This window comes from Macaca thibetana, chromosome 6 (assembly GCF_024542745.1).
Source record: "Macaca thibetana thibetana isolate TM-01 chromosome 6, ASM2454274v1, whole genome shotgun sequence".
Classification (NCBI taxonomy): domain Eukaryota; kingdom Metazoa; phylum Chordata; class Mammalia; order Primates; family Cercopithecidae; genus Macaca; species Macaca thibetana.
In genome coordinates, this window is record NC_065583.1 from 19,808,113 (window position 1) to 19,822,132 (window position 14,020).

A 14,020-nucleotide genomic window follows, 5' to 3' on the forward strand; every position below is an offset into this window, starting at 1 on the left:
CAATTGAGCTGTTTAAATGTACACAAGCAGTATTTTAACATACCATATACAAAATTAGGCTCCCCATTTTGTGATCACTCTATTTTGACTTAAAGAATTTTTTCTAAAACCTGAATATAAACTTGGTGAAGTCTAAACCTGAGGAAATTTGTATAGTATGTCCTAAAATGAGTGTTTGAAATTGATTAAAAGGACACCTGGTAAGACCTTTGACATATATTTGGGTTGTGTCTTTGACAAGGCAGTTTCCCTTAAACCTCTGAGACACTAATGACGTTTGGCAGCTTCAAAATAGACCCATAATGCACATCCATGTCATTACACTATGCAAAATATTTTTTTAAAAGTAACTGTAAATCCATGCAACCATTTAGTTGAAAAATCATTGTTTGAATTTGTAAGCTTTTTATTCTTTGCTTATCTGTGCTATCTAAATGAAGAAGAGGTGGCTTTCTTAATACTGCCATTTAATCACTATTTAAATATTGCTATTAAATAGTTACTACAAATGCTTTAGGAAAGGTTCAGTATCAACTATAGTTGGGAATCATGGATTCTAACCTTGGTTTACTGTGTGACTTTGAATGATAATTTATTTCTTTGGTTCACTTGCTTTACTCTGAGATCAATATCTTGATTTGGCTTCATTAGTCTTTGTTTAACCAAATAAGGTAGTTTAATTATCTTATTCAAGTGTTATTCAAATGTGTGCAATTCCTAGAACTATTTACTCTTATTGTTACACATATTGTGTTATTAAGTGCTGTCTTCTTCCTAAGCAGAAATGTATCAATATAACTGAGTAATTGATATACCAGGAAAAATAAAATTGTATTAAGAAAATTAGGGTATAAGTTCAAATGCACAGTTAAACTACAACGCTACCATCTATCTCATTCCCTTATTAGCCTAGAGGTGGTGGCAATTTAACACATAATAGTGGATCAATATGTAATATTCCAAAATAAATGTTTGAACCAACAGAATCAAAGATACCCTGCTGGAATTAAATGCAGACATAGTAGTACCAGGTGAGGCAGCTGCAGTCTTTGTGCTGGAAGATAGAATATTATCCCAGTGTTTACCTATATGAGAAAATCGTTCACGGAAAGTACTGTGCTTATCACATAAATGTAGCATCTCCTTCGTGTCATTATTAGAAGTCTGTGTCTGCTTTTTACTACATATGGATAGGAAACTACATAGTAACTTGAATTAACATAGAGTGATCTATTAAAAATAGATTCATCATTAAATTACATGTTACCATTTTTATTATTTGACCATTTAGAGGTAAAGTAAGGCTGTAATAGTAGAGATTTCATATTATTCTCTAAAACAAAAATACAATAATGCAACCTACCTCCCAATCCTGGTCTCAGGCGATTGTCATAACCGTCTAGGAGTCTGTCCAAAATCCTGGTGAAGACAGTGGTATTGTCTTTAAGTTCATCTTGTAATGATGGCTGTCCATAGCTGAAAAAAAACATAAAGAGAAGCAATAGCTAAAGTATACATTTCTACTAAAACCTCTTTCCAAATAAATCCTTTCTCAGTTTTTCTACCTTGCTTTCAACTGAATCTTAACTTGAAAATTATTTTTTCACAAGGTGAAAAAGAATGTTATTTTTAAACTCTGGGCATTTAATTATATTTTTAATTTTCATTTTTTAAATGTGAAAGGAAAATTATGAGAAATGACTTCTATCTGTTTACTTTTTGAATTATCATGTATGTTACGTTACAATGCATGTCTTCTCTGAGCAAGCAAGAATGCTAATGCACGTGAAAAAAAAATAGGAAACTTCTTTACAAATTAAAAAGAGTTACCAAAATAACTGATTTTTTTTTAATTGAACATGTAGCAAAAGCCTAAGTTTTAACCCACCAACATCCCTTCCTTCATTCACTTCATATAGGTTTGTGTTTTGGCGGGGTTTTCTTGATGTTCTTTAAAGAGATTTAGATAAAAAGTATTTCTTAGGAAAATTATATTTTACATCAGTGTGCAAATTTCCATTCCTCTTAAGATTCATAACCCAATGATTAAAATTTGTCTGTTCACACAGCTAATTAATTTTCATTATTTCTAGTCTTAGATGTAAACAGAACCTTTAGAAAGATCAAGTTCAATAATCTTAATTTACAGTTGACTAAGCTGTAGTACAGTTTTAGTGTTTTGTTTAAGAAGGCACACCTATTTGTGAGCAAAACTTGACCTATTACCTAACTTTCTTCAAATTCTGGTCTGAAACTTTATTTTCCTGCTTCTCTATTGGGATAATTACTTATATTTGAACGTTACTAGTTGAAGATGCAGCTTGTATCCCTTGCCATTATTAGTCTTTGTGTTTCAACCACATAGTGACCTCAGTTCAAAAATTGTGTATTTCCTACATCAATCACATTGCTATCTACGCTCCTTGAATCATATTTTACGTGATGATTAGCATGACAACTCCAAAATCCTTTGAGAGAAGAGTTTTCTATCTTAGGATGGATCACGTTTACTGATATATTTCAATCATAGTTCTGACCTTGAGTACAAAAGCAAAATGAATACAGGGTGTAAACTAAGAAACTGCCACAAATGATCACTTTTGTATTTTCTACTTAATATGCCTTGTGCTTCACTCCTATGTGTTGATATTACTGATAAATATAAGAAAAATAGTAACATTTGAAACCAGAATTCACTTATTTGACAGCAGCAAGATATACGATCAAAATATCATTTCAAAACCAAACACTGTTTTGCAGGTAATTAATTTTGTATCGGCAAAATGCAATGGCTATTATTCTGATAAACTTTTAATTTGGTAAAGTTACTAAAACTAAAGGCTATCCATAATGTTGGATATATGTAATGTGCCTCTTTGAAACAATTTTTCATTCTCCTAATTTCAACACTGATGCCATGCAGATTGAGGGCTTACTCTCTTATGGCAAAATTAAACCTCTTGCTGCTTTTTAAACCAAATTTTCAACAAGCTAAGTGTCTTCCAGTAGGTCTCACTGGCAGATGACAGCAGTAAGGCAAAAATAGTTTTATGAATGCAATTATTTATAAAAACTTATTGTCACAAAATCAACTGCCATGCCTGCATCTTTCAAGGATACTGGAAGGTCATCTTGATAAAAATGGAAAAGAAATGCTAGAACACCCTAAGTTGTGAGGAGGCCCTGATCGGGAACTCTGAGAAAGAAAGCAATACAATAAGAAGAAAGAAAAGATGAAATGGGGTAGCATGATGAAATAAACTTAGATTATTAAAACAATTCTTACAATATAGAGTGCTTATTACCGTTACCTACACCCTCTAAGATTTTACAGCTTATATAAAACTCAGAAAATGCTTTTCTTCCTGATTTTATCTTACAAATATTTTCACCAATTGTTTGCATTGGAATACAGATGCCCAAAGAGACCACTGCCTTTTCCCCAACACCAGTTCTGCTTTCCCAACAGGGATAGAAATCTTTCTTTTACGTGATTTTTTAATGACACTTCATCTTCACTTCTAACTTGCTATGTCAAGTTGTAATTGCCAGAGAAAAACCCTACGAATAAGATGCTTGTTCATTTGGTATTAAACACCCATGCCAATGTAGTGTTTCCTAAACTGAATATATATTTTGAAGAGAAATGCCAGTTACAGTACCTGATTTTGATTCTATATGAACCACTATATAATAAAACACTGTGCACTAACTCCATCTACAGGTCATTGCAATAGTAACACTTCATATAATTTTTCAAAAGCAGTAAAGACATTTAACTTCTCACATTAAGGATATCTGATAATAATGCCTGTCTGTCAGTGTTTACCTTACACAATAGCAAAAAACAACAACAGACAACTTCTGAATTAAAATAAACCTTCCTAAATTCATATGTCTTTCCAGACTATTCCATCTCCCTATCTTAACTCTTAAGAGTTCACTTGCCATTACATTTTGAATAAACTCATGTTTTTATGATATGTCTGACTTTCTTAGGGACCACAGAAATAGGCTGCACAAGAAATACAAAAGCAGATAAAGAAAAATCTGTAATACTTAGTCATGTAAATAGTTTCTACTATATTAATTTAACATGCTTGACTGGATCATTAGAACATATTTTGACTATGGTTAAGCTTTATAAACAATTAGTAATTGTTTTTTTAAATAGAGAAATTTGATTTTACCAAAGTTCTTAAATATTTGTCTCGTATAGTCCACCTTTATTTGTTATGTAGACAATGATTTCAAAATATGATATGCACATGCTTTTATAGAGACACGATTTTCAAATTAAACATATTATTTAAAACTTTCCATTTCTATAAATACAAAAGTTATTGTATGGTCTTTACAATAGGCTAGAAATTTTCTTGTTACAAAATCAGCTTACATAGTATGCAACCACTAATTGGGGTAACTTTTTCTAAGAATTAGGAAACCGCATGTTTTGTTCAGTTCCAGCTGAAGAGCGAAAAGTTCAATGTAAGACTTAAATGTTGAATTAATATATGTCTTAACAATGACTTGCTAAGTGTATTCTAACTAACATGCAAATATACTGATTTTTTTTTTTTTCATACTGCTGCTCTTTACTCTTAGCTGGAAATTATTGCAGTTAAGTTTTCTGAATTCCCTTAGTCATAAATTCATTTGAGGACAATTTTCTTCCCCCGATAAAATAAATGAAAAGTTAATGAAATTTTCATGCAGATTTTTTAAAAAGTGTCCCCACCTTCTTCCAGTCAACGTGCTGAGAAGGAGGATCCAGGCCCAAAGATAGTCAGACAGACCTGGACTTTTCCTCATCGCGGGCTGGAGCAGCTGAAAAGTAGAATAAGTAGATATCAATGTCTGTAGGAAGAAACATCAGGTTATAACCACCAGGGCTGACTGAGGCAGTTTAGATGAATGCTTTGAAGTCAGGAAATGACCTCACTGGGATATGACACCTCATTGGAAGCAATGGAAACCTGGACCATCCATTCTCCACTTTCCCTTCCATTTCTCCATTCAGAAACATATCAGTGTCCTTATTCTCCTGTAAAAGAATACAAGTTGAAACGCTTTCAGGTGACAGTATTGCTCAACATAAAAACTGTGAGTTGTTTATCTCTGGATTTTATATTTATAATATAGTTTGGTTTGTTCTCTTCTTGTTGTTTATCATCTGAAAATTTGGACCTTTATGATTTGAGTTTCCACAGTGAACTGTGCATTAAAATTGTTAAGCTGGTGTCTCTAAGAGGAAGAACATATTTAGGGATTGGATGGGATAGGTTAACATGTTGTGATGGCTGAATTCCTCTTTGAATTCTGCAGGTACCTTGATTTCAGAAGCAACTGTATTTCTTTCTATTTAAAAACATAGGAAACACACTGTTGAATGCCGGAGTCGTGCTTTTATTCTGTGCCTGTGACTGCTTTGTTAAATATGCTTCCTAATGTTTCTGTGAAGCTAAAGGACACACTTTATAGTCAAGCCATGTGCTGATCTCTCTCACATACAAACCACACACACAAATGCACACAAACATGCCCACACATATCTTTCAAGCCCTCTCAAATTCTGCCAGGTTGCTGCTAGAAAATGTTTCATCTCAAACAGATGGAAGCTGGAGTGCTTTGCTTTGCATGAATAAAGGGATCTTTTTTACCTCTTAGGTAAAGTGCAATCAATCACCATCTGATTGTTGAATTTAGACTTGGTAGTGGAATGTTGGAGAACTGGAGGACTACAGAAAGCTTACAGAATTAAAAATGTATATAGTCTACGTGTGGTATCAGTTTTCGAAATTCAATGCACTACCTGAATAAGGAGCAGCTATGGTAACATTTTAATGTGCTGTAATTAATTCCAGTCATAATATAAGGAATGTTAAAAGTATTTAATCTATACATCTTTGTAGGGTAAGTGATTAATAGATTGCAATCTTTTACAGCCTCTTTTTCACTAAACCTTCTATAGCTTAATGTGATATGCTTTTAAATACATCTACAAAATGCTTTCTGCACTCTCGGAAATCATTTAAATCACTAAAAACCATTACAAACAGGCATGTAAGCAATGAAACATAATATGTTTAGAGCGAAATGGTCTAGAGATAAGAACTCTGAGCTTCATCATAGCTTTTACTTAATTTAGTAATTTAGTGACTGGTTTTGAAACAGATTAGTTGACTATGACAAGAAATCTTGGATAAATATTATGTTCAAATACTACATCTAAATTGCAAAATTTTAATTTACCCTTTTACTAATATTTATCATTTGTTAAGAGGGAAAAACAACTTCTCTTAGCCCTATTAATTTTTGTTGATCTTTATAAAAAAGATTGAATATCTGAATGGGTAAACAAACCACAGCAAAATCCTTTGACAAGGCACCGTCGCTTTTTGCCCTCTTCTGACATTTTTAAAAGAGAAAAACAAATCTATCATGGTACTTCAGTTGTTAAGAAAGTTTCTTGCAAATACAAACATAATAGTTTAAAAGAAAGGCTAAGCTGCAGTCTTACCACTTTCTACCTTCATCCTCCCCCTCCCCCAGACACACACTCCAAATGTTACCATCCCATGCCACCCATATCAAAGACTAAGTTGAGTTTTCGTGCTCAGAATGGGAGAGACCCCTACACCAGAGGACATTTCACCAGCGTCCACTGGAAAGGGGGAAACAGGCGATTTTGCAGCCAGGACAAGAGAGTGCCTTCCCTAGGATGACGGAACAGTGAGACAGGTTTTCTGTCCCAGCGTCTTAACTTTAGATGATGGCCCCCAACGCCCCTCCCCAACTCATCCCAGCTCCCCCTTGCAAAAATAAATAAATACATAAATAAATAAATAATAAAAGCCCCAAACAACATGCCGCCACCCACCCTGCGGAATACATTCAAATATGCTTAAGAAAGAGGAGAAGAAAAGAAGAAAGACAGCGGAAAAATAATGCTCTTATATTGCTGCGGTTTCACCCTGAAAGAAAAACATTTCGTTGTTTCTACCTGCTGTGGGATCAGGCTCCTGTCCTGCTCGCTCCCTTGCTCGCTCGCTCGCTCTCCCTCTTCTCTCTCTCTCCCTCTCTCTCCCATCTCCCCCCCTTCCCCCCTCCCGTCCCCCCCCCCCCCGACTATAACATTCCTGTCTCTCCAGCTAGGAAAAGCCACGTTCAAAGCTCTGTCTGTGTATCGTGGTCCAAAGTCGCACTTACCTAGGGCCCCTTCTGGACACAGGATCTCTTAAGACCGGGGAAAAAAAGTCTGGGAGAGAGAATCCTGGAGAGACTGGAACCAGCGCGAGTCTGCGAGTCCGAGTCCGGGCGCGCCGGAGCAGAGGGGCGTCCTCGCTCTGCCTCTCACTCACTTGGTCTGAGCCATCATGGACTCTGCGTGCTCCTTTGCTGAAGATTTCACACCCAAATTTGCTTCCCAATATCCAATCTGCAGCTATACAACAAAAGATTTCTCTTTACCAAGACAGTAGTAATACGTCCCAGGGCAAACCGGATGTGAAATAGGCGGTGACTTCATGCCAGAGAGATTTTATTTTAGAAAGGAAGGTGGTACCAGCCTCTGGATCTGGAGACCAATCCGCCCATTTTTTATATGCAGCACAATTTAACTTGCACCACTCTGGCCCTAATCCCCTTCTCGCTAGCTGCAGGCTCAAATCCTTCTACAGTCTGCTGCAAGCTTCTCTTTTTTGGGGGGAGCGGCAATGGGGGAGGGAAGGGTAGAAAGGGTGAGAGACATACGGACTGCACTTAGAGTCTTTCCACACTTGCAATTTATGAACACCCGATTTTAAGGTGAGCCCATTAAAAATACAACTCTTCAGTGCAACTATTCTACCTTTGATCAAATATTAAACCACTGCCTGCATATGAATGAACGCAAGCTCTGAAACAGGGAGATGCAGGGTTACACGTGTGGAGAGAGCACTCGTCTCGCCTCTCTCCCTCACACACACACACTCCCACACATATGTCTAAGTCCCCGTGTCTTGCAGAGTCACGAATGGTGACGGTTGGTAGGAAAGAGCTCTGGCAGGTAGGAAATTGGCTACTGGGTTTAGAGAGTCGCACTTTCTCGGGTTGGGAGCGCTTTCCACCCCACGTTCTTCTGTAGCTTAGAGGACAGCAAAAACACCCTCCGGAACCGGGTTTTTACCTTTTTAAGCAACTGTTTGTCTGTGTTATCATGGAGAAAACGCAGGCGCTGCTACCTCTGAATTGTGCTGGGTTCCTGGACGAAGAATATTTAACTAATAAATCATCCTGATCATTTGTAGGCTTGAGAGTCATATCTCCATTTCCGGAATCATTCCTTTGCCTCGAGCTCCATCATTCTCGGATTAGGAAAATGGGAGAGGGAGAGGGGGAATTTTTAGAAGTCAGGACGAAATCCTCGTCTACTTTTTTTCCCCCGTCTCCGGCCTCTTCTATTACCCTCCCTGGTAGCTCTCCACCCACAAATAATTATACACCAGGAAAGGGGGGTGTGTTTCAACATCAGTCTAACTAAATTTCCAAGGAATCAGGGATGACTGTGTTTTCCTCCTCAGATTTTGTGAATGGCTGTTTGTAGCAGAGAGGGTATGAGTGCTGCCTTCCTGGGAGCGCTTAGTAAAACCTAGATCACTGGGAGCTGTCCCTTCAGCACTTGCGTCCAGTTATGGCAGGAGGTGCTGAAAAGGTGACGTGCCCCACGCAATGTTCCTGGTGAATAAGGTCTGAGCTTTGGTAAGCTCACTGGTCATTTTCTCCTAGTGAGCTCCTAGCAGAGAAGACGTTTCGGATGGGGTGGAGCCTGAGCAAGTGAAGAAAAAAACCTGAGTAGCCAGTCCATAACCACTTTGGGGTTTATGATTCTACAAGTGCTTCTTGACCTTGTGCAGCAATACAATCAGCTTAATGATTAAAACTTAAACAAGGTGATTGCAATAATAAGGAATATAAAATTGAAGACCACATTAGGGGTTGGGCTTGGTTACCTTCTGAGTTTTGTGGTCAAGTGTCAACTGGGAAATGATTTTAGAGGTAAATTTTGGAAGAGAGATTTGAAGATTGTGCTAAGATACCCCTGTTTCTGGGCAGTAGTGAATTGCCTGCTATGTTCAGATATAATAAATGCTGATGTATGCTTAAAGATATTCACTGAAGAAACATCACGGCTTCCCTATGTGTCATTAACCAATTTTTATTTACTTATCCATTGATTAATTAATTTATTGAGTAGTTTTGAGAATAAAACTTAATTTAATGAGATTTATGATTAATAATGAAATCCTAAGTTAACAATTAGAAAACATGATTCTTTTACATCATCTACAATGCAATTTCACAATTTTGTCTTGTTTTAATGAAAATAAACAGTTATAAAAATCTGAGTTTTCAGTGTTCTCCTGGCTAAACTGTTGCAGGTCCTTTAGTGATCTTCTACCAATCGAAAATAACTTTGTATCCTTTATCTAATGGAATACAACCAAATCACTCTGCTGATTTTGGTTTTGCAAACAAAGTCACTCAAGCTTCATCATGTGAACAATAGTCTCAGAGCAATGCCAATTACATTCTGCTTCAGATTAAAAATTTTTATGTGATTATGAAACAGGATACAATTGCACAGCATTTTCATACATTTAAAGAAATAAATATTAAATAATTTGGGGGCTATAGTGTGTATATGGAAATGGAAATACCTATACTATGACTCTCTCTTTAAAATACAATACTCACAAGATAGATTTTACTGGATGATTCTCTATGAATATCAGCTTATTATATATATATGCACATATGTGTACATACACATACATGTAATTTGCTTTGAGACATCTATATTTTTCGTAAATTGTGTCTAAAAATATTGATATTTTAGTACTCCAAAACATCAATTGATACTCTAATTATGGATGGGTTTATTGTGTTCCATCTGAGATGTCTTTAATATACGCACATACTACCATAAAATACAATAAATTAATGACAAGAAAATACTTACTTTATATTGTGTTTTTATATTAAATATTTTATATAATTTTTGATATTCTTGTGTTTTGTTTTAGCCAGAATGAACCACTTCAAACTATGTGTGCATATAATGATGTCAGTTTTTTAAAATGATAATAACCATGGTGCTTAATATTCTTAGAGTGTTTGTTTGGTGCCAAGTAATGTGCAAAGTAATTTTCATAATAATTCAGTTTGATTCTCAAAATGAGTCTCTATGAGAGATGGTCTTAATATTTCTGTTACACAAATCATTCAGCAAATTGTAGACTAGAGAGATCAAAAGACTTGGCTAAGGTCACATAGCTAGTGAGTATCCACACTAAAATGCAAAACCAAATGCTCTGACTTCAAAGCCCATTCTCTTAACCACACTTCTACATTACTCTGTTTCCTTACTGTGAGACTGAGCTCATAGTAAAATCTTTTTCATTCATTTTATATCCATGCTTGACCATCTTTATATCAGTCACATGAAAATCATCTCTGAATATTTATTATTATTTATTCATGGCAAGGGTTTTATTTCGATGATCCAATACATCCTACTGGAGCATAGAATCAGGCTTACTTTAGTATTTCAGAGATTTAAACTACCTTTCTTTAGTCTCATGAGGCCAGTGGCCAAGACCCTCATAATAGTTGCAAAATCTTGGCAGAAAGAATTTGAGGTCAAATCTAGAACCAGGGATGCTAGGGATTCCTAATAACTCTATCTCCAGTGCTGCCGTCTGGCACATTTTGCTTTTCCTGTCAATTTTAAATGGCAGGAAGCCCTGACCTAATTGATGAAGTGGTGCTGATTCTATTCAACAGAGAAATGTTTTTACCTTCTTTAACTAAATGTGAACCAAATGAGAAAAAAAATAGCAAGAGTGTTCTCATTTATTCAGTGTGTCTTTTTATCATTTACAAAATAATGTAGAGTGAAGGCAAATAAATAAGTAAAAATAATAAAATACCAAATTAACTTTAGATGAAACTCAGACCAAATAGATCTTTTAAAATGTATTTGAATGGCTCAGATATATACACAGAAAGTGTGTTTTAACATTATACATTACATATATGAATATTTATATGGAATATTCCATTATACTCATTTAAGTAGTCCCACTTTTCTAATTCCTCTGTATATAATACAGACCACCATGTTTAATTGACTATACTAGCATATCCAGAGAGATGTCTCTTCTTTTGTAAATGATATTGAAATAATAGCTCAGTAGGAGTTAAAGAAAATAAATGTGGTTTAAGTAATACGTTATTTTATTGTTCATTAATCTAGACATCTTTGTCATCTGGGTGATTTAGACAAATTATTTTTCCCAGGCTGAAAGTCTCGTTTAGTATTTCAGCATACTGAGAAACATGGTGAATATAGCAAAAACAACATTTATTTATATTTGAGTCATAAGTGTTTGCAGTCCAGTGAAACTTAGAGACTATTTGCCCCAACCACTTTGACAGATCACAAAGCTTATGTAATTTTTCACCTGATCTTTACAGAAGTAGAACCCAGGTTAGCATGGCACGGTAAATGATTATGCATGAACATATACCTGAAGTCACAGATGTTTCAGAACCGTAAGGCCATGGGCACATTGCTGAATTTTTCAAATGAAGTAATGATATCTTATAAGCTGATGGTGGCATTACATGGGAAAACAAATGTGAATCAGATAGCCCTCTTGTGTGACACCTAATAGACATCTAATGAATGACAATTTTCCTCTCTCTTTTTTTCTCACCATAAAATTTTATTTGCTCTGCATTTTAGTGCATTATCTACAGCATGTTTAAATAACTAATAATACTGACAATATTGTCAGCATTTTTCATACCATTGAAATAAAAGTATCACTTAGACAGATAGTGGGAAAAACTAGTTCCTGTGCCAACTTAATCCTAGGCCCATATTTTTATTTTTAAGGTGTTGAGTGGGGGAAATTTTCACTACGTGGTCCTTGGGCATAGAGTATTTTACATACACGTTAAACCAGGAACATTTGAAGAGAATATAATACAGGACATAGCCAACCACAGCGAATGCTCAAAGCACAGCTAGTACAGTCAACCACAGGCTCCCCAAAAGATGCATTTACATTATTTTTCCATAAGATGCAACAAATATTCATCAGGAATAAAAATACATATGTGAGAATCAGAGTCTATTTAACAGTTATGTAAGTAGGGCACTATCCAATTTTCCTCTTTTGGCAGTTTTCAGTTTATCAGCAACTCAAATGTAACCCAGATTCACCCATTTTCTTTCAAAGACTTTTCTTTTCACAGATGTCTAACCCATCAACCCAAGAAGGTAAATGCAGATTTATTCAGAGTTAGGAAAAATGATAATAAGCTGATGATTAGAAACACTTATTTATTTTAAAAGTTCAAATAATATATAAGTTATTTTTTAAATCCTTGAAGAAGAATTTTTTGACTCTCCAAACAAAATTGGTAACATGATGACTAATGTAAGTCAGGAAGGATGTAAGAAAATACATATAATTTATTAAAATGCTGTCACAACTCTCTAGATTAAATACTTTAAAATACTGTATCCCATATAACTTGATTGAGGAAACATGCAATTTAAAAAAAATATGTAGCTAAAGTCAGGCATTCAGGATGTTTATGTGTTTTCTTTGGTAAAATTAAAGGCACAAATATATGTACACACATAGTCTATGTGTAAACTCCTTTTAAACTATAAGAATGTATGTTTACTTACGTTTTTCTCTGTTAAAGTAAACAGAATGAATACATATTCGATCAGTAACAATGATTGTCTATTTGCAGAAATAAACATAGATCTAAGTGAGAGAATCAACTTAGAGAGATTATATATCAAAAATAATGAAAACCATTAGGCATGTTTGTAGCTAGAAACTGCATTCAACTTATTCACAACCTGCTGGCATGTTAGGATATGTCTAGTTTAAATATTTGAAGAGTTTAATGTGGTCTCATTATCCTACTGGACAGTTGCATTTACATATTTGTTTGAAATCATAAAACACAAAAAATGACATCAACATTAAAGCAGCATTTAAAAAATCATTCATCATGCCCTGAATGGCCATAGGATTTGTGGAAAGGATATGAAACCAAAGGATTTACTAGAATAAAGATCAAGAATTAAGACACTAATGTACCATCTGTTCAATAGCTCACAATTCTTGATGTTTGTAATAATTGTGTTTTGTGGAATGAAATGAACACAAATTTGCGGATATAGATGCATTTTTACTATGGCTATACATAAATATCTCCAGACATAACTAGTGCCCCTGTGTTAAATGTAGAAAATTGTTGTAATTATATTTTTACTATAATTTACAATTACACAAAAGCATCTCTCTTAACCTAACCCATTTCCAATTTTGCTTATAATAACATTCACCAAAATTTCTCTGTAGAGAAAATTTCATAGTCTCTCCTTTATCTCTCTCTATGTATACATAGTGAGAGATATAGATATGCAAATATGGATATAGATATCTATTTGTCTATAGCTATATAAACACTCTACTAGTTATCAATATCTATATCTTTATACCAATATTGGTATCTATACTTCAATATTGATACTTCTTTATATCAATATTGGTATCTATATCTTATATCAGTATTGGTATCTGATACTGATATCTTTACCTCTCTCCTATCTCTCTCTCTATTTTTTGACCTAAATAAACCTTGACACAGACAGAGAGAGAGAGAGAAAGTGTCTGCTTGGGTAAGGAGAAATCGAGCGTTTTAAAAACAAGTAATATTCACGTTTGAGTAATTATATATCAATGATAAGCTCATATAAATCTCAGAAATGTGGACTGAGCCCTATGATAACTTGGGATTTTGCCCAGAAAGCACGCTCTGGATGAATAAACAGATGTTCAAGACCAGCCTGACCAACATGGTGAAAACTCGTCTCTACAAAAATACAAAAATTAGCCAGGCATGGTGGCACATGCTACCCAGCTACTCAGGAAACTGAAGCAGGAGA

At 34.9% G+C, this 14,020-nt stretch overlaps 1 protein-coding gene and 1 long non-coding RNA gene across 2 annotated transcripts in view; one reads left to right on the forward strand and one right to left on the reverse strand.

Moving 5' to 3' along the window:
* Positions 1–7,099, reverse strand: part of GABRA1 (gamma-aminobutyric acid type A receptor subunit alpha1) — a 54,722-nt gene extending 47,623 nt beyond the window's left edge. Inside the window, exons 1-3 of the mRNA XM_050792929.1 lie at positions 7,004–7,099; positions 4,739–4,827; positions 1,364–1,476 (exon numbers count right to left, since the gene is read on the reverse strand). Of these exons, the coding sequence (XP_050648886.1) occupies positions 1,364–1,476; positions 4,739–4,827; positions 7,004–7,090 (289 nt within the window). The 5' untranslated portion in view covers positions 7,091–7,099. The remainder of the gene's footprint in view (positions 1–1,363; positions 1,477–4,738; positions 4,828–7,003) is intronic.
* LOC126956051 (uncharacterized) overlaps positions 4,989–14,020 on the forward strand; it is an 86,161-nt gene continuing 77,129 nt past the window's right edge. The window contains exon 1 of the long non-coding RNA XR_007726226.1: positions 4,989–5,103. This is a non-coding gene — a long non-coding RNA (uncharacterized LOC126956051). The remainder of the gene's footprint in view (positions 5,104–14,020) is intronic.